The following is a 23,159-nucleotide window of genomic DNA, read 5'->3' as shown; positions in this document are numbered from 1 at the left end:
CATTACCAAATATATGAAAACAAATTTTTACAATTTTTGTTTTGGTAACTAGCGATAGCTGTGGGTTAGATATGGGTCCCTTTGCAAGTAATTTCGATGTCGTTAACACAGGAAGTATGAATAGAAACAAAAATTTATCTCACTATAGTCTTAAAGGGCTACACGATTGGATAACTACCCTGACTTTATTCTCATCCTCTTATGGTACCCCGCCAGCGTAACAAAATGGTGTAAAACTTATTGATATTTAAAATGCATCAATAACTTTATAAATTTATCTAGCTACGATCCAGTATTAATTTAAAAATGTAAAATCTCCATACGACGTTTCATTCTCTCCTCCATAATTTTTGTAACACGACTGAACAATTGAGATAGCATGTCTGACGTCTCGTTTCTTCTTACGTATGGTAACGTATATAGAAATGTTAACATTTAGCATTCTTTGTCATTTTCCCGCTAGTGAAAGAGGAATTTTTACTAGTAACATATGAATTCACGAAATAGTATATATACATATATATATAACTAAGGGATTATTTTAACTAAGATATATTGAACATTTTTTAAAAAGGCAACAACAGATATATAGTACATTTCTCTATGGATAACTTAATACCAACATTTGCGCATTACTTAAAAATGAGAATATTCGTTGCTATAATTTGAAACTTTGCTTGTTGTGAATATTGAACTTGTGTACCACACTACACAAACAAACACCAAGGCACCCACTCTGGTTAAAATAGCTTTTAATTTCTATATATTTGTCACATCTCGACTTATGTAGTTTACTAAAAGTTAGAAGAGATGAAATATACAAATGCCAATTCCAAATTTCGAAGGTTGTCACTAGTTTCAATACTTTTGTGCTTTCTCTTTGTATATACACGAAATGTAAATAATTCCCGTTATATGACATGTAGGATTTGCAAATCTTAACCACACAAGACAAAACATATTCCAACAACACTTTTATACTATAATTTCCTTGTAATATAATTATAGAAAAAAGCATCGAAGACTCGAACGAAACGAACAACAATTTCCGAAAGAACAAATATATACCTGATCTGTTCTAACTCACTACTAAACTCCAAAGTACAAGTATAACAAATGTTTAGTTCAGTTGCTATTATGACCATGATTCTACTAGTTCTTTTTCTTAGAAACAGACAAAACCTAGAGATCGCTAACTGTGATGTCATAGTTAACTTCAAACTAAACATATAACAAATCAAAAGTAAATCAATTCCGGTTGCAGTTAACATGTGCAATCACAAAACTTTACCATGTGACTTTTTAGAGCTTCAACAAGGAGACAGGCTTCTAAATTAATTATTTTATACATGAAAGGAATGATTAGAGGAATCAACAATGAGTTGTCAACCCATAAAATCGCAATACTTATACAATAATCGTAACATGGACATCACAATATCAATTTGTGACGACCGTGATAATCCTCATGCGACGATATTATATAGGTCTAAGGTGTTATGCGATCCTATCCCGCAATGTTACTGCCATATCATGACACCACAAGTAAAATTTTGTCATTTAAAGTTGCCAAAACAATTACATTTTATTACATCTATAATCGAATAAATCTCATTTTAATTACGTTTCAATAAAGAATTTCCAGCAGTAAATGCAAAATAATCTTATTTACGTTATGAAATTTACCAAAATATATTGCTTGTCGCCGATTTTATAAGGGTTTTGCCTATATACTTACATATAATAACTACACATGATATTTATCATTATTTTATTCATTTTCTAAATGCGATAACTTTTGAATGTTATAAATAATTGAGTGTCTTTATTTACCACTGTGTTTTACTTTCTTACCTCCTTCCATCTTATCTTAATTATTCGTTATTCTCGTGTCGGCGATGAGAATAGACATTCCCTACTTTTATGGTTTTAAAGTATGTCCATTCTCACGTCAAACACGTACAAATGTTGCCTGTCGTTTATTTATGTCTTTACTGCTAATAGGTACATTTTAGCATACATATTTATCATCCTGGACTTGCCGGTGAAGACCTGAGTGTTTTTTATCAATACCACAGCCGAAATTAAAAATGTATTGTCAGATATGTCTTTAATTGTAATACATGGACTAGATCTACATATATAAAGTTCATGATTGCATTTGTTAACGAGATAATAAAATGCCGAAATAATAATTAAAGGAAACGAAATGCGTCTATGAAACTCTCCCATTACTCCCAAACGCCACCAAAATATATCAACTCCACTATAATAACATTCACTTATTACGCATCTATAACATAGACATTTAACATAATAGACAAGTCAGTTCACTATAAAAATAAAAGGAAACAGTATTGTTCTTATTGCGAATTAAGACTACATTTAAATATTTACAACTTCATACGTATCTATACAATTTATTCTGCAATGGTTCGCAGTAAACTAGCGCTATGAGACACTTTGGTTATCAATATATAATTTTGGTACGCGTTCATACAAACGCCGAGACTACTACCCAATCAGATTGGCCGACAGTGTAAAGAAAACGCTATATTCAAAATACCTTGTGATATAACTGAGCTTACGATCAACGCCTATATTAATGTTTCTGTAAATCGTATTATTTACACTTGTGACCAATTTAATTGGCATTTAAACACGGAAGCATTACCGTTGAGGCCAATATGGCCCCGTCATTTAACTATTTATAACTCAGTAGAAACTGGTGATGACTTTTAACTTTTTAATACAAGCTAATGTGGTTTACTATGAGTTTCAATAATGAATTATGCTTGAACTATATAATTTTCTATTCCTCAAGTTTTTGACTAAGGTTTAATCTAGAATTCAAATTAACCTCGTTTGACTAATTGTAACTAGTCTTAGGAACTTAGACGTGTGATGTAATAAAAATTATAAGAATTAAACTCACAATCCATTATCACCAGTTTCTACAACAGATCACCCATCACCTATAAATATATAATCACAAAGTCAATTGGTCTAACACTGTAGCACCATTAGAATGTCACCATCACTTATAGTACCCATAATAATAATGCATATACTATTTCACTTGTCCCACAGTCTCTGGATTGGGTTCCGTGGGTTTGAAACCACTTTCCGCTTTGTACGGTTCACTTTTGAACTCTTGGTCGTTGGGTTTAAAGTTGGGGTCCTTCTCGGGGTTATCAAAGTACGGTTTGGGTTTCCCTTGCTGATCTTGTTGTTCGCGCTGCTGCCGCCGACGCTGCTTCGACCAGAGCTCGTGGCAGTCCTGCCACGTCGGCAACTCAGGTGGTGGCATCCTAGTGTAATATTAGTATTAAATATCAAAACATCTATCTATCTATAGATATATATATATATTATAATTTTGCTGGCAGCTTGTCTACCATTCTTTTTATAAATTTTGTAAACGCGGAAGTGTGAGTGTGGATGACTCTCACACACTTCATGAAGATGAAGGGATAGAGATATATGTAGGTTTGTTACTGTTTCATGTAAAAACTACACTTTACAATAATATAGCTTATAACATCAGAATAACAGGTACTGTCTTATTACAAAAAGATAAAGCTTGTTTAGCATTAGTAATAAACAATTGACCAAAGTATTCATTATTACAAAACGAAATTTATCTCTAAACTGTGACTGTCTATGGTCTAAAGAGACCTCCACATGGCCCTGGTTTAACACATTATGAGCAGGGCAGGTATTTGTACCCGTCTTAATAAATATATATATGTATATATATTTTTCCCTTGTGTCACTTAAAATTACTTATTTTAAACGGGTACTATCTAATATCTTATACTAATATCTTCCTCGCTTTTAAATGGCAAAATGCAGAACGACTACCTGTCCCGTTCATAATATGTTAACAGTGGTTTACATGCAAAACGTCAAACTCCATTTTAAAACATTGTATTGTTAGTTATTTTGTGAAATTAAAATATGAAAGTTACTCACTGGTCGGGCACGACATTCTTGAGCCATGCACTCTTGAGGGCATCGTCGGCTGTGATCCTCCGTTCGGGGTCTAATTCCAGCATACGATCGAGTAGATGCAACGCCGGCGCAGGCATGAAGGCGAACTGATCGCGAAGGCAACGCTTGTGGTAGCGCTTCGGGCGAAGCGTATGCCATAACGGAAGGCGAACAACACCCGGCCACACTCCCGGTACTGGAGTGCCGCACACGCGGGATATCATCTCCAACTGCATCATCTCGATGCTCGCCTGCGATACAATTAAATCATTTACTTATTACGTTATTGCAAGACCTTTGTGTGTTATGGGTTTTTAGGTATCTATCTGCATTTGGGTTGACTGGAAGTGATCTCTTTTAGAGAAGAGTCCACCTTTGCTGACTTTGTATATAATTAAGTTTAATACTGTATTTAAAAGTATTATAAATAATATTTTAAGCTCCTATCATCAGGTCTGAAAGTGCTAACCTAGTATAGTTATTCAAAATAAGTAAAGAAGTTTGAGCAATGGAGAAGCTCAATAGATGAAGCTGACCTGGAACAGCGGATGTTTAAGAAACAGCTCCCCGAGGATGCAACCCATGGACCAGACGTCGACGGCGGGCCCGTAGCGCTCCTCGCCCAGCAGCAGCTCGGGCGGGCGGTACCACAGCGTGATGACCTTGTTGGTGTACGGACGCTGCCGGTCCTCGGCCGACCACAGCCGCGCCAGCCCGAAGTCGCCCAGCTTCACCTCGCCCCTAAAATAAACAATTTCATTAGAAATAAAAGAAAAGAAACACGTATAATTTCACTACTTAATGGATTTTTTTTTTAATTCCGTTACAATTTGTATGATCGCAAATATTAGTGCGGATACTTCACTTTCGTTACGATTATTAGTGATCATATTCCGACCGTTATTTAGTCTACACCCATATTACACGTGTTTCACCTGTGAACGAGACATCATCAGGTTTTAAATAGAGATCGGGTATTTCGGAAGCCTAGTGTTCACTGTTCAGCGATCAAACCGCAACGAGAATCGACAACAAAATAATATAACTCCATTAAGTAGTAAAAAAGGAAAAACGAAAGAAAAGAAAAGAGAAATCAACACTTAGGCCGATACAAACAATCATATTGTTAGGTGATGTTATTCTCTTGAATACAAATGTTTGTTTCGTGTAGGAAATCGAACCTGCGACGGAATGGTTGTAGGATGGTGTAATAAACCGCTAAACTTCCATGACCGTCAACAGCAGCCATAAAAGAAAGCTGAGTAGGCGCCAATATAAGTCAAATTAAAAATCATTTATTCATGTAGAACATTTTAGCCGCCTATGAAATTATTATTTTTTGTATTAACATGTTTTCCCTACTGTCTAGAGTATTCTAAGCCTATTTTTTACTTTAATATGTACTCACTTGTTGTTCATCAGTATATTACTGCACTTTATGTCTCTGTGTAGGAAGTTCTTCTTGTGACAGTACGCGAGCCCGTCGAGTAGCTGCCGCATTATGGACGCGTTGTGTGACTCCGTGAAGTCCACCATCTTCGACTCCAGGAGGCCCATGAGATCGTGGTCCATATATTCAAATACCAGGTAGAAAGAGCCTTTATCCTAAAAATGAGAAAATTTAATACATCAGTATGAAATTAGTATTTTATTAGAAACTATGATGATGATGAAAGATGCGCACAGCACGCCTTTCTTTTTTAAACTAGTCTTACCTAATGGTTTTCATTAAAAACAAAATCGTTTCTAAATTTAAATACTGATCTGGGGGTTTTATATCTACATTTACAAAAATTTTAATAATCTATGTATTTGTATCAGTTGTCTAGAACCCAAAACACAAGTTTAGCATAGAACCAAATGAAGTTGTGTTAATTGTCGGGACAATCCTAGGGGTCAATTTCATCATTGGCAGTCATCAGGACATTTCCCCCATAAAAAAAATCATTATAATAATTTTCATTTGCCAAACATCTTGCCTAAATTCCGTATTTATAGGTTAAATAGGCAGTTAAATTACATAGATACAATTATTCACATCAAACGCGATACCGAATAATACGATACAAATAACTAAGGAAAGAAATAGATCCAGGTCAGATTACATAACATTTAAGATACAAATATATTCTGTTTATAGCAATTTACTCTACTTGATCAATACCAAAACTAACCTTTCTAAAGTCCATAGCGTCCTGCTTATCCGTGACAATCTCTCTTAAATTGACTATATTTTTGTGGTTGAGTTGTCTTAGAATCTTGATCTCTCTCACAGCCGTGATAGGGAAGCCTTCCTTCTCGTTCTCCAATCGGACCTTCTTCAGCGCCACTAATTGGTTGGTATTCTTATCTCGTGCTTTGTACACTTGGCCGTAGGTACCTTCGCCAATTTGGGTTATTACCTGCAGTTACAAACATAAATTGACGATAAAGTCGCCATATAATTTAGCCCGTAATTTGCATAGTGGCCTACAGTGAAATTATTGGTTTTGGTATTGGTTTTGGTATTGGTATTGATATGCTTCATAATTGGTAGGATCGTTTGTCCAAGTGCCGGTTCTATGGGCCTTCCTGAAATGTAGCGTTCCAAAACTTTGGGAGTATTACGTGTATGGGGAAGGAACTTCCGCCTGCGGTAACTGCTTACGCCGGCGAGGCATCAGTTGCGGATGACAAGATGATCATGAAGCAGGCTAAAAAAAAATGTGTGGTTTTTTTGTGTGTAAAAAATTATAATGGATAGTGAGATATAGAACCTGGAAGCCGTCGACACACTTCTCGCCCCAGTCCTTGGCATGGTGTGTGGGCGTTGCTACGGGAACTACTTTGGAACCGCGCCGCTTTAGTATCCGCGGCCTCTTTAGCTTTGTTCCCGTCTGGAATTAAAACGATTAAACTTACGTATATTCTTAATTAGTGGCCCAGTGGTAGGGTTTTGGCAGTCCAAAACCCTACCCTTTCCGCCTCCAAACCTACCTTAAACAAGATTATATTTCTTAGTAACGATTTGATCTAAATCGTTGCCATTATTTACTTCTTGCCGTCATTATTTTTTATTTTTTTTTTTTACTGGATACCGTGAGTTTTTAAACACTTAAGTAATTTCATTTTTACGTAATTCTACATAGCCTATGTAATTAAGTGATGAACATCAATAGCCATTTAAGTAATTTTTGTTTATAATTATTTTGTTTTTTTTTTATTTTGATTTCGGACATTTAAATAACGTATAATCTATAATTAGTATGAAACAAAATTAACTGTCTTTGTCTGCTCTTCAATCTTGTTTCCATTGTTATGTATAACAAAAACTGAGCTTGATTGACTTTATATACATACATTGTGCTGTGGAGGTTTCCTTCCGCTGAAGACGTGGGAGTATGCGTGAGAGTGTGGTGGCGTCACAGCCTCCAACTCCTCTCCTGACAACTCCTCGGAGCCGGGGATCACTGAGAATTTACCAAATGCTACTCAAACATGTATAAACTTATATTCACTATAGTAATTTAAAATATTTCCAGAGACACACCACATTCAATAATACAGACTACATTATCAACTAATATCAACTGATAATGTATTTATTTTTGCACTCAGTTCTTTTTAGCTTGTTTTTTTTATGTTTTATGATATTACTAGCTGTGCCTGCGGTTTCACTCTCGTGAAATTTATAACCTGTATGTTCTGATGTATATAAGCTATATTACTGTAAAGTTTCACCAAAATCCGATCAGTAGTTTTTGCGTGACAGAGTAACAAACATCCATCCATACTCTATATACTTATATGTACATTTTATTTGCTCTTTTTTTTCGTTTGTTATTTATATTGTATTTTTTACATTGCATTGAATAAAATATTTTTCTTTCTTTCTTCTTTCTACTCACAATCTTTCGCGTTTATAATATTAGTAAGAGTAATAGAGACAATTACCGGGCGGCATTGGTAAGTTCATAATGCCCGTCCTCTTGGGCTTGTCAGGTTTCTTCACGGGACTTGGTGATGGCGTGCTTAATGGACTGTCGTTCGCTAATGTTTTTAGATCTTCCACCTGCAATATATATTACTATTCTAAAACAATGTATACTACCTGACTCGGCTAAAATTCTATCACCCAAACATTAACAATTAAACTAAAAATATTAAGGATCGTTTATCACGATAAAACTAAATTTTCAGTTTGCCATTCGGTTTGGTTAGTATCAGAATTTATCAAGTTTAACTAGTATGTACATACCAAGTCTTGCCATGCGTATTGTTACAAGGAAAAATCATATTTTTTTGTATATCAGATGTTGATAAAATTTATTACTAAATGTGTGTTACTTTAAAAATTAATATAAAACATGAAAAATATATAGCTTATTCGAAATGATCTCCATTGGCTGGAAAACTGTTCTTTGAAATGTTGTGGTCAGTTATAAACAGAAGCACATAGTCATTCCATGGGCAAACTCTTCCCTGCTAATGGGGTTTAGAGCAAGCCATAATCTCTAAAACTGACCACAAATCGTAATCCATCGGACTAATACGGGACTAAAGGACTCAATGGATCAATAATTGACTACATCAAAGCCAGTCTTCAGCTTTGATGAAGTCTGGAACGAATTTTTATATTCAAAATTAATTTACTCATATAACCATTTTAGCCGCTTATGAATGTCAAATGTTCTTATATTATAATTTTTTCCCTACCATCCAGTTCACTATATAGATCCAATTGAGAATAACTGGCAAAAAAAAACATTTTTTTTTTAAAGCCAATGTATTTACAATCTACATATATTTATATAGGTGTCTATGCCTAATATTAATAAACGCGTGCATGAACAACTATTGCCATGCACGCTCATCATTCAAGTAATTGTTTAGTGACAGATTCTTTGGATACCTAGCACAGGCACCAGTTCTCCACAAGTCTGTATTTTAGCATAGAATTTTACATGCCTCAAAGGTTCTGCAGCACTTTATATTATGTATGTTTTTGTGGAGAAAAATAAATATATTATTATTATTGTTTAGTGAGTTATAGGCCTCGCTCAGCAAATATGGTTTAACAGATGTTTTTGATGACGAAACGAGCTTCATGATGGCGCTGAGTCTCGGTGAAAGGATGTATTGTGGTGGTACCTGTGTGTTGGGCGGCATGGGCAGCTTGGTGAGACTGCGGTGCTTGGGCGGCGCGGGCTGCTGCGAGTTGAGGTACACGTCCTCCACCACGCTGCCGCCCACCCTCGGCAGCGGCGGCGGCTGAGGACCACCTGCTCCCGGCACCGTCTCCGGCACCTACCACACATGTTTCTTTTCTTATTTCCGGAACACATCAAGTACATAATAATAGAATTAGATAATAGTAGCCCACCAGTAGGATAAATGTGACTTCGCTTGGTCATCTATATATTAATATGTAAAGCAAAAATGTACCAGTTTTACGAACGTTGCGTGAACAGAGGAGTATGATATTTCGCACACTTTAGCATATATAAAAGTGCCCAAAATGCAAATATTTTTAAATATTAGGCACAAAGAATAAAATCAGTACAAAAAATAATACATACACTACCACGTATTTCACACACATGCATATGAACTCTTTTGTTTATTTAATAAAGTCTGTGGTCAAATTAAGAATATACTATTATTGCCTTTAATGTGATGTATTAAGGCATACTGAATGTTAAATTAATTATGGTCGAATTTTTGACCACTGGGCAACCACTAATTATTACAACTACTACAACAATCATTCTGTTTATTTCGAGGAGGGTCAATGAAATAAACTTTTGTACCTAACACATGTAAAAATGTAACATTTAATTTTTGTTTTAATAGAAATTGCATCGCTTTCATGTAAACTTTAATTTCTGAAGAACAAACAGAATCATCCGGTACAATAATATAAAACTACAAAGAATGTCAGTAATAACACCCTAGTTATTTTTATGACAGCTCGAGACCACGGCTAGTGTAATGTAGTCAGAACGTCGAGAGAGGTAAAAACCTTTATTCACTATAAAATTATACGTGTTAAGAACCGGTTAACAATAAATAAATATCTCTGGACGATTAACACACCACCATCTAATCCCACAGTAAGCAGAGCTTGTGTTATGGGTAGACAACTAGACAACTGATATAAATGTATATATAACATTAGGATGTACCTTGGGATTTTTTTTGTAAATACAAACATAATATACGCAGAAAACAGCTAGACCGATACAAACAATCATACTAATAAATACAAATGTGTGCACCGTGCGAGGAATCGAACCCGCGACCATCGGAAGTAAGGCGGTGTGCTAAACCGCTAGACCACTGAGGCCGTCAACAATATAACTGATCTCACCTCAGCTCCGTTGGTGCTGCTTGTGTCTCCGTTGGCGTTAGGCAGTGGCTCGGCAGCCATGCAGTCGAAGTCTGGTGGTGGTTGCAATGGTTGCAACGGTTGCAGAGGTTGCAGTGGAGGTTGTATCTGTTGGTTTGGTTGCGGAGTCCCCTCAGGTTCGTGCTGCATCGGCATCGGGATATCGACCACGTCCTGGCCTTCTTTGTTATCGCCGTTCTCTCTTGACGCCTAATATAATTAAATTAAAACTATTGTTAATTAGCCGTGATCAAGTTACGGGAACTTAATATGCGTATAAGGAATAATAATAGATTATGTCTGTTGATCATGAATTTAACTTTATTTTTTAACAAACACTTTTATATAATATAGTATTTTAGTATTTAACTATCAGACCCGGCCAAGCGTTTCTGTGGATAAGGTTCTTTAATAAAATAATATTGAGACTGTAATTTAAAATAAATTGAGATGTAAGCTATGCTATCTTTCAAGTTGGATCAAATTGCATACAATGTGCAAATCAAATTTGCAATCGATTTAGTAATTTAGGAGTACATCGCGGACAAACAACGTGACAAGTAATTTTTGTTTATAAAGATATAATAATCTTTTATTGGAACTATTAAACATATCCAGTTTACACACAGCCTTCAAGTGTTAATAATGACTAATTTACTATCTACTAATTAATGACTAAATTAGTATTGTGTGAAGATCGAACCAAACACGATACTGAATTCAATCACTACACCATCAAAATACCTAATACTAAGTAGATGGTACTGACCTGCGTAGAACTGTCGGCTGTGGCGTTGGAGAGTTCATCAATAGTAAGCACCTCGGGGTTATTGATTGATGTACTTGTGGAAATAGCACCTAGTGACTCCTCCTCTTTCTGGTTCAGGATCTCTTGTAGCTTCTATAAATATAATAAGATTATATAGTTATGACACCATCGGTGAGCCGAATGAATATCATAGATCAGGGATGAGCAACCTTTTTCATCAACGGGCCAATTAAAATTTTACAATTTTTTTGGCGGGCCTCACATGAAATAACGCTTAATAATAATTTACAAAACTTTCTTTATAATAAACATTAGAATATAAAAAATACAATTAAAGTAAGAGTAAAGATTTCTTATACATTATATAATTTTAATGAAATATAAAAATTGGCACAGACGCGGCGCGTCCGTATTGCATGTGTGAACAAGTCGCTGGTAAATGTAACTCATCAGAAAAAAATTGTTTCGGTTTAGTATGTACTACTGTTTTACTATAATTAATATTTCAGCAATATAATAATTAAGATTAAAATAAATTAAATTTCAGATTTTATTGTCGGGCCGCATAAATATATTTAACGGGCCGCGTGTTTCTCATCCCTGCCATAGATTCAGTTTCTATTAGGGTGTAATCTATAAATTCCAGTTCAGAGGTAATATCGTATACCATTACTTTTTTTAATGGAATTGCAAACAAACTACCTCAGCTTGTCTGCCACCACCTGACGGTAAGCGGTAATCGTCGCCTATATACATGAACAGCACTACGAACATCACGTTATCATGTGACTCACGTGATAGCACTGTTACGTTGCCATTCCGAAGGGCTAAGATGTCATCCTGCAATTGGACTGTCTGATTGCATAATACAAAACAGCTTACTAAGCAGAATGCTTACCGGCTCAAATAGGTTGAACTAAAAAATAGTCTTTTTACGTTAGTTCTTATTACTATGGTAAAGGTACCTTAGCTCTTTTATGTTTGTCTTTCACCAGTTCAGCAAACAGACTTGTGTCGCTGATTTTCTCTTTGAAATCTATCTTCCGTTGTAACATCGTTGTTGGCGGGCTTGGAGATTCGTGCCTACTCCTGCAGAAATAAGACGTGACATTATTTAACATATGTATATGTGATGATGTAGGGATTCACTCTTTTTTAAAACGGACACAATTAATTTAAAGTATATGTTTACGACTATTAGGTGAAATGGGACGGTCAGAGGTATCGTCAGCGTGGTAATAGGCGAGCCTATGCCCGTCTCTCAAAATAATTATCGTATAATATTGATGCTTCCATCAGACCGTCAATCAAAGTGAACTCAGAATCAATTGGCACATAATTTTTAAGTTTTGACGGCCATTGGTCGTATTTTATTAAAAAAGATATAATGTCCTTATAATAATTACACCTAAGCGAAGGCGGATGTATTGAATGATGTTGATGTTGAATTTGTGCCACTGGCTGGCAGAATATGTATTTTTTAATATATTTTTTTTATATCCATATTCCTTTGATATTATGATTAATTTACCCATGATCATGGCGGTTAAAAGACTGCCAAAAGATCGATACCTCAATAAATATCAATGCTTTGTTTGCGAAATGATTAGAGGTAAACAAACCGAAATTTATTTAAGCATACTACAACTACAATACATTAGTGAAGAAAAAGGTATTGAAATCGATGTACAGTTTCTGATTTTAGCGCCCACAAACTCACAAACAAACAGATAAATTGTAACAATAGTTTTGCTGTCTATCAAAACCCCCAATTATAGTTTTCTCCTCTTCTTCCACGTACAGATAGCGATAAATTATATTTTTATTACATGTATAGATGATATTAATTCTATTGAGTCTTATCTCACCACTATCGCTGGCTGCACTGACCCCACCGCCCATATAGTCCCTACCCAGCTACGTAAGTGAATAATGTTACATAAATAAATACATATAGGTCATACAACCAGATCGGTTTTATTATGGCTTTACAAGTGGTTTGAGTTATGGGAATCAGCAAAGACTTCCAATGAAGAGATTTTGCAATGATTTCAGAATAAAGCTCTCAAAACTATAACTGCTGCACCTCTATTCATCAGAATAACTGAATTGCATTAGTACACAGAAATGAGAACTGTCAGAGAAGTAGTACTCAGAACAAAAGCATATAGAGATCATATAAAGGCGCATACGCATCTTTGCAACAGCATTATGTGAGCCAATGAAATACAGAAGGCTTAAAAGACGTCATGTATGGAATTTTATTCACTAATGAGAAAAAATAACAGTAAAATAAAATATTTTCCTCACTGGAGGTACAGTCCTCTCCCGTCAACAGATTCCCATAACAAATCTGCTAATTCGTGAGCCGATGGTAAGATATAAAGGAAAAAAATATTAATAAATAAAATATAACTCTTTTTGAAGACTTATTTAAATTATAGATTTATTCTTTCCCACCACTGCCCATAAACCGCTTTCTCTTCTTGCTTGATAATGGCTAGCTGGTAGAGAAAATCACATGGCATTAAGCTTTTCGCCAATTATATATTTCTAGTAGTGAATTAAAGATCCCGGAATATATATCAGTGGCGTAGCTACCTAGGGGCTAGGCGGGGCAGTGCTCCGGGCTCTCAAGCTCAGGGGACCCTCGAACCCTTACCAGAATTTCTCGAAAAATATGACAAATTGCAACCCGACTTTAATCATGGGAACTCAGTTGAAAGAAATTCGAAAGTTATACTTGGGGCCCCATCTTTTGATTTGCCCCAGAGCCAAGGGCGCTAAAGTTACCTAACTACGCCACTGATATATTTGACAATAGTTACCTGTGACGATCGCGCATGTCGCGCGAGTCGCGTTCGTCGCGCGCGTCGCGATGTCGCGTGCGATGTCGCGGCGGGGACGCGCTCGAATCGCGGCGACGACACCGCGAGCTCGACCGGCGGCGTTTCAACGAACTGCGGCTGTGAGATCTACACAGACATACATACATATATTTTACTTATTTTTGTTAACTTATAGGTTTTCTCGGAAATTACTTATCGAGACCTACATCGGGAGTAGACCTGTATGCCTGTGAGACGTGAACATTGACTTAAAAGTAAAGGGACAAACTGGAAGCCTTTGAAATGTGGTGTTAGAGAAAGATGGAAAGAATTAGCTGGAAATATAAAATAATAAACGAAGAAATACGAAACGGTTAAAGAAAGGAGACAGATAATAAATATTATTGAGAATAGGCGGGAAAAAATGTTGGGGCACTTGTTGGGGCACTGGGGAATACGACACAGCATGTGATTAGGTTCGATTCCTCGCACGGTACAAACATTTGCATTCATAGGTATTGTTTGAATGTCTCGAATCGGAAGTATGGCGGTATGCCAAACCGATCTTACATCATCTTTTTTAAATGTTGGTACGACACAAACCCCAAATATGTCTTTAATCTTGATGTGCTGTGGGACTAGACGAACCCACGACCATCGGAAGGTAGCATGCTAAACCGCTAGACAATCAGGAGGATCAAAAATAAATAAAAATTTGGAATTTGTTTACGTGTACGATGTGGGATACATACCTGTGTGAGCCGCGGATTTCCCTGTATCGTTCCTTGTCCCTGCTGCGGTGTCGGCGACTGCGGCTGCTGCGTCGATGAGACCGCCGCGGGCTGTACTCTCGCGTCCTCGTCTCGTGGATTGGTGAATCTGATTCATTCACATACGTTTAAAAGTTGCGTCCAGGCGCACTTCAGACTTACAGTCCATCGTGGAATCACGTCATTCGCGATAGGGCGATGATCAAAGACGGCCCGGTGAGAGACACTAATTCCCTTCAAATTAAATTCCTTCAGCCGGCGGCAAAATTATAGCTTCGTCCATAGGCTTAAATGAACGATGCTAGGGTGGTTCACCCCGGCAGTACCACTGGTAATAAGCACATGTTCGAGGACCGTACCCAGCGTCCATAAGGGCCAGTGGAGGTTTAGAAGACGTCTAACAGGTTTTTAATGACCCCACTGTTAGCAATAAGGTGTATTGACCTATCAGGATCACCTTAACATGTCTCATCCTGGATTATTAATTATGGCTATTAAACATTATACCACCTTTTGGAGTCGAGGTAAGCTGAGTAATAGCGGAATCGTTTTGCCGTCATTTCTTTTAAATAAATCGGCAGGTAAAACCGCGGTACGTAACTTGTGAAAATACAATTAAGCCAAGTAATAGCGGGGCTGGGACGTAAATTTCTTTTAAACTAATCAGCAGATGAAACCGCTGCGCACAGCTAGTGAGAATATAATTAGTATTACGTACCTGGCACCATTATTGGCGATTGGATCCTCTGGTCGTGCCAGTAATCCCTCCTAACTCTCTCATATTCCTGATCGTTGTCGGAGTCAATTGTGACCGTGTCGTGGTACGGGGGCACCGATGGCGTATGGGGGGTAGTAGACTTCTGTCGCCTCCTGCTTTAAACACAAGAAATTGAATTAACGTCTGCATTTAATAAATCAAGCTTCCTAGCTAATATTGTGTTGGCAATAGTTGTTCATGCGATTTTCTATGTACATATCGTAAAAAAACCGGCTTTAAAAAAATAAATTCAGTTGAGTTTCTTGCCAGTTCTCAACTGAATCTGTATGCTGAACTGGACGGTAGGGAAAAAATAGGAATACAAAAAAATGACGTTCGTGAAAGGTCCCACATGAGTAAATGATTTTTTATTTGATTTGTATGGAAGTATCTAATTCAATACCAGTAGTAAGACATCAACAAATTTCCGATAAGACTCGATCGACTCGCGCGACTCTACGTTAATAGGCGACCTCATTTTAAAGATTTTGAACAGACAGACAGCGACCGCGAGTTTAATTAGACTATGTAATGATCAGTGTTAAAAAAAAATAAGAGAAAAACAACAAATATATACGTGATAGTTTTATATTTTTTCATACAATATGGTTTTTATATTGATATTTTGTGTGATTAATGGGCGGCCACAAAAATCTTAAATTATCAAAAGCTAGTCAACAATATATAACAAAAGAAAATTGAATATATACAGATAAACAAAATATTAAAAATGTATTTACCACAATCCACTTTCAGACATAAGAAACAAAGAAACATAAGGTCAATATGTATATTTTTAAGATATAAATGCAGAAAGAACAGATTAAATTTACTGTACAATACAGTTGAACATTTACTATGAATCACCAAAATCGGTCGACTACAAAATTTATAATCTACTTGACTTCAAAAATTTAAGTTTCTTTACTGAATGGTATATACAGATATTAAATTATAAGTTAAGCATACCATAATAAATTATTAGTGAGAAAGGTACTTAAATCCATGAAGTCGTTTTTGAGATTATTAGACCAACGTACATACAAAAGAACGAAAATTGTATTAATCATTATTTTTGTTTATATTACACTAACTGGGCCTTGGATTGCATTTTTATTATTCAAGCTACAAATAAAAAGTTATAGAAAAAAGTACCAGGTATGGAATTCCGTCATTTTGGATGTTAGCCTCAAAAATTACGAATTTCCATACAAACTTACTATTCTTAAGGGTATTTTTTTTCCTAAATTTGATTGTCTTACTTATTTATATTTAATTAACAGCCTACGTTTCAAGATTATCATCATCATCAAGCTTTAAAAATGACGATACATCCATACAACCGTTCATCTCCCGTTTCAGCCCCTTACAACCCTTTTTTCGCATAAAAAAGTAGTCTATGTCCTTTCCTAGGGTCTAGACTACCTGTGTACCAAATGTCATTTTAATTGGTTCAGTAGTTTTGGCGTGAAAGCGCGACAGACGGAGTGACTTTCGCATTTATGATATTATCAAGGTGATGAAATCTCCTAATAATATCATAATAATAATCGACGGCCTCGGTGGTCTAGCGGTTTCAGCACACCGCCTTACTTCCGATGGTCGCAGGTTCGATTCCTCGCACGGTACAAACATTTGTATTCATGAGTATGATTGTATTGCTCTGGGTGTTTTATTATGCATACTATGTAAGTATTTACCGAAAAAAAACTATATATTTGTATTACTTGTCTAGTACTTGTAACACAAGCTTTAGCTAGCTTAACTTGGGTGCTGTGTGAATTTTCCTGAGACTATTATTACCTTATTATAATATTATATTATAAACGCGAATATTTGTGAGTATGGATGGATGTTTGTTACTCTTTCACTCAAAAACTGCAGAATGGATTTTGATGAAACTTTACAGTAATATAGCTTATAAATCAGAATGACATATAGGCTATAAATTTCCGCGGGTGAAACCGCGGCCACAGCTAGTCAGTAATAGTATTTCAAGTGTACCTTCCATGTAAAGACAACGATCGGTTTCATATTTATTACATGCATACATATGGACGGTCCGACGATGCATCGTCAATTACTTGCAGGCTTTCAATTAAGGAAGGACCCCATTCTATACTCTCCACAGTCCTCAAGTGATGTAGGTACTTTTGGGTCAATGCAATTTATTATTAAGTGTACGATATGCAACACTACTATAGAATAGAATATTAACAATATCTCAGGACAACTACAGCGCCATCTAGTCCTAAACTAAGCAGAGCTTGAGTTATGGGTTCTAGACAACTGATATAAATACATATAGATATTTTTGTTAATACATACTTAATATATAATACAGGTTAATTCATATGTGCCATCTAGTCCCCAGCTAAGTAGAGCTTGTGTTATGGCTCCAAAATACTAGGTGATATAATTTTTTTTGTAAATACATACTTAATATATATAAAAATCACGCATAAAAACAATCGATTGCAAGATACAAAAGGGGAAAAAAATAAAAACAATCATGCTCATAAATAAAAATTTTGTACCATGCGAGGAATCGAAACCATAAATGGATATAATATATATTCAAATCAAATTAAATTTAAGCTCCTTTGAATAGTTGCACGTTTTTTATCTACCACTAATTTGGAAAGCAGCCTCAAGACAAGAAAATCGAGTCGCCCAATTTACATTTATTTTTAAATATGAGTCTGTGTGTTCATCTGATGTATAAGCTATATTATTGTAAAGTTTTATCAAAATTCTTTTAGTAATTTTTGCGTGAAAGAGTAACAAACACCCATCCATACTCACAAACTTTCGTATTTATAGTATTAGTAAGATAAGAAATATACAAATAATAATAATTAAATACCCTAATGGAAATTACTTCAATGGGATATTAATGCATATAGAATCTAAATAAAAACTTTATAACACTATGTAACATTTGGTACATACATTTTCTTGTTATTTGTTAACAAACAAACAAAAGATAAGATAAAGCGTATATAGTATTTTTAAGTGACTTGCACCACGACCCATTTCAATAGACTTGTTCTATAAATCTTCATATATAAAAATTACGTGTCACGTTGTTTGTCCACGATGGACTCCTAAACTACTGAACCGATTGGAAATTTGATTTGTACATTTTGTGCAAATTGATGCATCTCAATTTATAGTCGCAATATTATTTAACCTTAGCCACAGCAACGCGTGGCCGGGTGTGCTAGTTATATATACATAGGTATGTTGCATTATATTGGTAAAGATAGTAATAATAAAAATACATGCATATGCCAAAAGGGTCTTATATAAATAAATAATTTTGAGTTTGAGGAAACAAGTATATAAAAACTATCATACTTACTTTACTGGGTTCTATTTCGTGTTACGCTATTTATATAATTGTAACTAATAATAAATGGGAAAGTAAGTTCGTTTATTACTTTAATATGTTAAGAAATCTAGTCTAATATTATAAAGAGGTAAAGTTTGTTACTAACATGTACTGTGAGTACTAAACAACCGTCAGAAATATTGATAAAATGACTTAATTTCTTGTAAAACATATGTAATCTATAAATAGAAAACATAATAAATAATGCTTGTAAATACACAAATATTTGTAACGTCCAAGAATCAAATCGGCGATCATCGGAAGTAAGGTGTTACTATTGAGGGCGTCAATATTACCATGGTGACCATGATTTAAGAAATACTCATATTTAACTTGCACTTGGCGCTTTTGTACCTTATTATATTAAGTTAATTTTAAACATTACTGATGCAATATAATTTTATTTTTAAAACTATATTGCATCAGAAATGTTTAATTTATATTATATCTAATTATATTTTGTAATAGATAAATGATTGTCTTCTAAGTTACCATTGGAGTTAATTTGCAATTAATTTGAAAACCGTCTCATTGTCCACTAATGATTTGTTAGTGAATACCGTTAGAACACCAATGCATTTGGTGCACCATTCCAAATTTATGACCCCGTTTAAACATTATTAACAAATAGAGATTGGCGATAGAAGAGAGAAAATGTAGGTTTGTATGTATTTTCCAATGCCACATAAAAAAAAATAAAAAATAATAATGCTCTTAAAATAAATAAAAAATTTTAGTTGTGTGCAAACCTTATCACTAAAGGGTGTGAATAATAGATAGCAGCCGATTCTCAGATCTACTGAACATTCATATAAAATTTAATAAAAATGGGTCATACCATTTCAGAAAAGTATGGTAACTAACATTGTTACAAGAGAATTTTATATAATATAAATAACATATTACATCAGTAAGTGTAGAAAGAGTCACAAATATCCATCCACAAACATACTTTAATAGGGGAAAGGGATAGTTAGTAACGTGGACTTATGAATCCATTACTAGCAATGTACCATGCCAGGTTAACCTCCATGCGGTTCCCCCTGGAAACCATCATAATAAATTCCTAGTGAATTAATTGCGATGGGCTAACTGACCTGACCTCATGTTCATGCTATCATCCTCCACTGATGCCCTGCCAATGTAAACCATTAGTGCAAGCACCCTTCCATTACAAAACAACAACAAACTTTAATAATAATATGAATAGGATTGTAATTTATACAGTAAATATTGGACACTCACCTATGTGGAGATCTATCCCGATGTGGAGAGAAAGGCATCGGATTTCTATGTTTGGCTGGTAGTTCTTGCAGTACAGGCAAATGGTGTCGCGGTGACACATCATGGCGCTCCCGCGGCGGCGGCGTCGATGGCGACACTGGTGAACATGACCCATTCGGTATTGGTGACGACCCTTTCTCCCACTCACATATTGGTGGCACCACCTGGTACCTCTGTGGAGTAGTAGGCCTGACTGGGGTCTCTGTGGGTACATTGTCATCCGGTGACAAACTCTCCAGACTAGCTGACCTTGATTGGTGCTTAGACTTCTTTTTCTTCTTCTTCTTCTCCTTCTTTCGTTTATCTTTCTTCTTTTTGTACCTGTGCTCATCAAATTCAGGATCTCCGTCCACGTAATCTAGCGTACGTCTTTTCCTCGATGCTGATGATTCACGTGCAAGTGCATACTCCTCTGCTACTCTACGACTTGTTGTTGTCACTGATATGGTTTTATTGTCAACAAATGTTCGTATTGAATGTGTCTTCCTCGTCCTGTCCAAGTCATCAGCAACGTGTCGGCCTATTGAACTAGCTTCACTCTCAATCTCACCTGCCTCTGGCGCCGACAGCGCTTCTGAGCTAACATCGGAATACTCCACCAGGGGTTTAACAGAATTCACTGTGGCATACGACTGTTCATGGTTACCACTGTGGCTTCGGTATTTTTTGTGAGAGCGCTTCTTATGCTTCTCTTTGTGGTGCTTACTGTGTCGCTTCTCGTAGCCCCTATCCATGGTCACGAGGGCGGGGTGCACCGCCCTAAGTTGAACTCTTCACATTACATCAACTAGAATAAACAAAAAAATCAATAATATAATCGTAGTATTACAATGACATTTAAACTTTTTTTGCTGACTGTACCGTTAACTATGACAGCATACATTATAAAAATAAATTTGAAAAGTAAACAAGGAAGATTATAGATTTAGAAAAATATAAGACCAAAATAGAAATTTGTTGCAATAATATCTAAAAATAAATCACACGACGACAAATTTTCATAGTTAGATAGTTACCTACTTGCATTTTTGACAGAACAAAATGTCCAAAAGCCACTACAAATAGTGTTATAGGACCAACTACGTAATGAAATAAATAAAGAACTTACCATACAAATCGACGGACGTGCCTCCAACACACACTTGATAAGTATTTTCTTTGCAAAATAATGAATTGTGCAAGCTTAGGTTTAGGTTTTGTTTTACAATTTTTAGCTTTTCGGCAGATTTTTTGCCTATAATATATAAATGCTTTAATTCTTTGTATCCTTTATAATCTTATTTTGCTAATCATTATCATAAAGAGCGCATATTTCATGTAATTACATCGGATTCTTTTTGTTAGGATTTCTAGAACGTCGTTTAGTAGTCAGCCATTTGCTTTTTCCATCATTTGTTTAGTGTTGCTACTACATACAAAGCAATTTAAATATCGATATTTAACATTCGATAAAAAATATTATTCTATGTTAATATATCAAAATTTGAAATTACTGTTGCTTATTAAATATGAATTACAGTTTTTTATGGTTTAAAAAAACAGTATAATTTAGCCAAAAAACATTTGGCTTTCTAAGAAGAAATATTTAAAATATTGAATATTAAAAAAATAATTTTAGAGAGTACTTTCAAATCTAACTTTCTATATGTTTTATTTGAACTACTGAATGTCTACTTAAATGGAAATTAATTTAGTTTTTAACAGAATAGTGATTAAACGTGTAGTATAATAGAAATTACGGTCATTACTGTAATTTCGTTCAATAATTATTTTATATTTGTTCAGTATTATGTTCAAAAACAGTATTAGTTTTTTTAAATTTTTTGAAATACATTTATTTATAATAATAAAAATAAACATTCCACTTACTGCAATTAAGAAACCACTATGAGAATTTATAGGATGAAACACTCATTTGCTTAATATAGAAAATCAATGCCTATTACATGATTTTGGGACTCGTTGTTTAATTTTGCAAGTAGTGCTTATAAACTCATTACCAATAGTACACTATAGTAGTACTTATATTTTTACTATTTAAAAATTTAAAAAAATATATTTATTAGTTTTAGTGAACATTTAAATAGAAACCGAAATCCAGATTCCATTTTGGCGCTAAATTTACTTTCTCTATACAAAATATTACTGTCTCGCTAGTATCACCTAGTATTAACTAAAATTATCGATATAACAGTAATGCATCACTATGAATATATTTATTTATCATAGGATGATAGCACATTGTAACCGCGGGTAATTTGAATAAATGTCAAATTTGATATACCAATAATGTTTAATACAAAAAAGACATACGAGTATAATTTCAATGGCGAAATTATACTCGTATTGCCATATTTAATTATGGATGAAATATTTATCATGATGAATATTGTTTGAAAAAAACTTTGATTGGTAATTTCCGCCGGAAGATTTATTTCGATAATATTTCTTTACACCGCTTTGATCGAAATGTCAATTAATATTACAATAGTATTGCCGTTATATTCATCAATATTTGTTTATCTTAAAAGTTTTGTGTTATAATTACTACCATATTTACATTTAAAAACATGTCTGTTCCTATTATTCGAAAATATTACGAATGCACATTTATTCATTATATTTTCAAATAAATATTTATCTGCGTAATACAAAACGCAGTAAGTGTTAATGTTGCCACCTGCAAAATGTTTGTTAAATAGTAATTAAATTGGTTACAGTATATTTAAATTTCTGTTTAAAATCATATCCAATGTAATGAATATGATAAATAACTGTGCTTTTTCGAAATCCTTGTCAAAAACTGCAATAATTTAAAAAATAATGAAACATCTGAAAATTCTACTACATGATGTACAATATATAACTTAATGTTTAGGTCCTAATTTTTTTTATGGCAACACACGCAGTTTTGCTTGTGATTTGCGTCCTCTTAAATCTGATTAATTTTATATCAGATATTAAACAAAAATATATCGAAATTGTTTTGTATTAATG

General features: G+C 34.7%; 1 protein-coding gene across 2 annotated transcripts; it reads right to left on the bottom strand.

Moving 5' to 3' along the window:
• Nucleotides 1-1,026: 1,026 nt before the first annotated feature.
• On the bottom strand, nt 1,027-21,541 carry LOC131846711 (cyclin-dependent kinase 12). 2 transcript variants are annotated; one of them, XM_059196086.1, is made up of 17 exons: nt 21,271-21,541; nt 20,124-20,949; nt 15,446-15,600; nt 14,710-14,836; nt 13,958-14,104; nt 12,095-12,218; nt 11,130-11,261; nt 10,343-10,570; nt 9,124-9,279; nt 7,927-8,044; nt 7,333-7,442; nt 6,750-6,869; nt 6,168-6,395; nt 5,402-5,598; nt 4,530-4,734; nt 3,976-4,244; nt 1,027-3,311 (listed from the first exon to the last, which is right to left on the bottom strand). In XM_059196086.1, exons 2-17 carry the CDS (start codon nt 20,894-20,896, stop codon nt 3,071-3,073), a joined length of 3,330 nt encoding a protein of 1,109 aa, XP_059052069.1. In that variant the 5' UTR covers nt 20,897-20,949; nt 21,271-21,541; the 3' UTR covers nt 1,027-3,070. The 2 variants fall into 2 exon arrangements, with proteins under 2 accessions (XP_059052069.1, XP_059052070.1); XM_059196087.1 differs by having other exon boundaries at nt 15,446-15,597.
• Nucleotides 21,542-23,159: the final 1,618 nt, after the last annotated feature.

Source organism: Achroia grisella, unplaced genomic scaffold, assembly GCF_030625045.1.
Source record: "Achroia grisella isolate CSIRO2021 unplaced genomic scaffold, CSIRO_AGI_Agris_v1 utg512, whole genome shotgun sequence".
Lineage (NCBI taxonomy): Eukaryota > Metazoa > Arthropoda > Insecta > Lepidoptera > Pyralidae > Achroia > Achroia grisella.
Note: the sequence above shows the minus strand (reverse complement) of the source record. Positions and strands in the feature narration are given on the sequence as shown.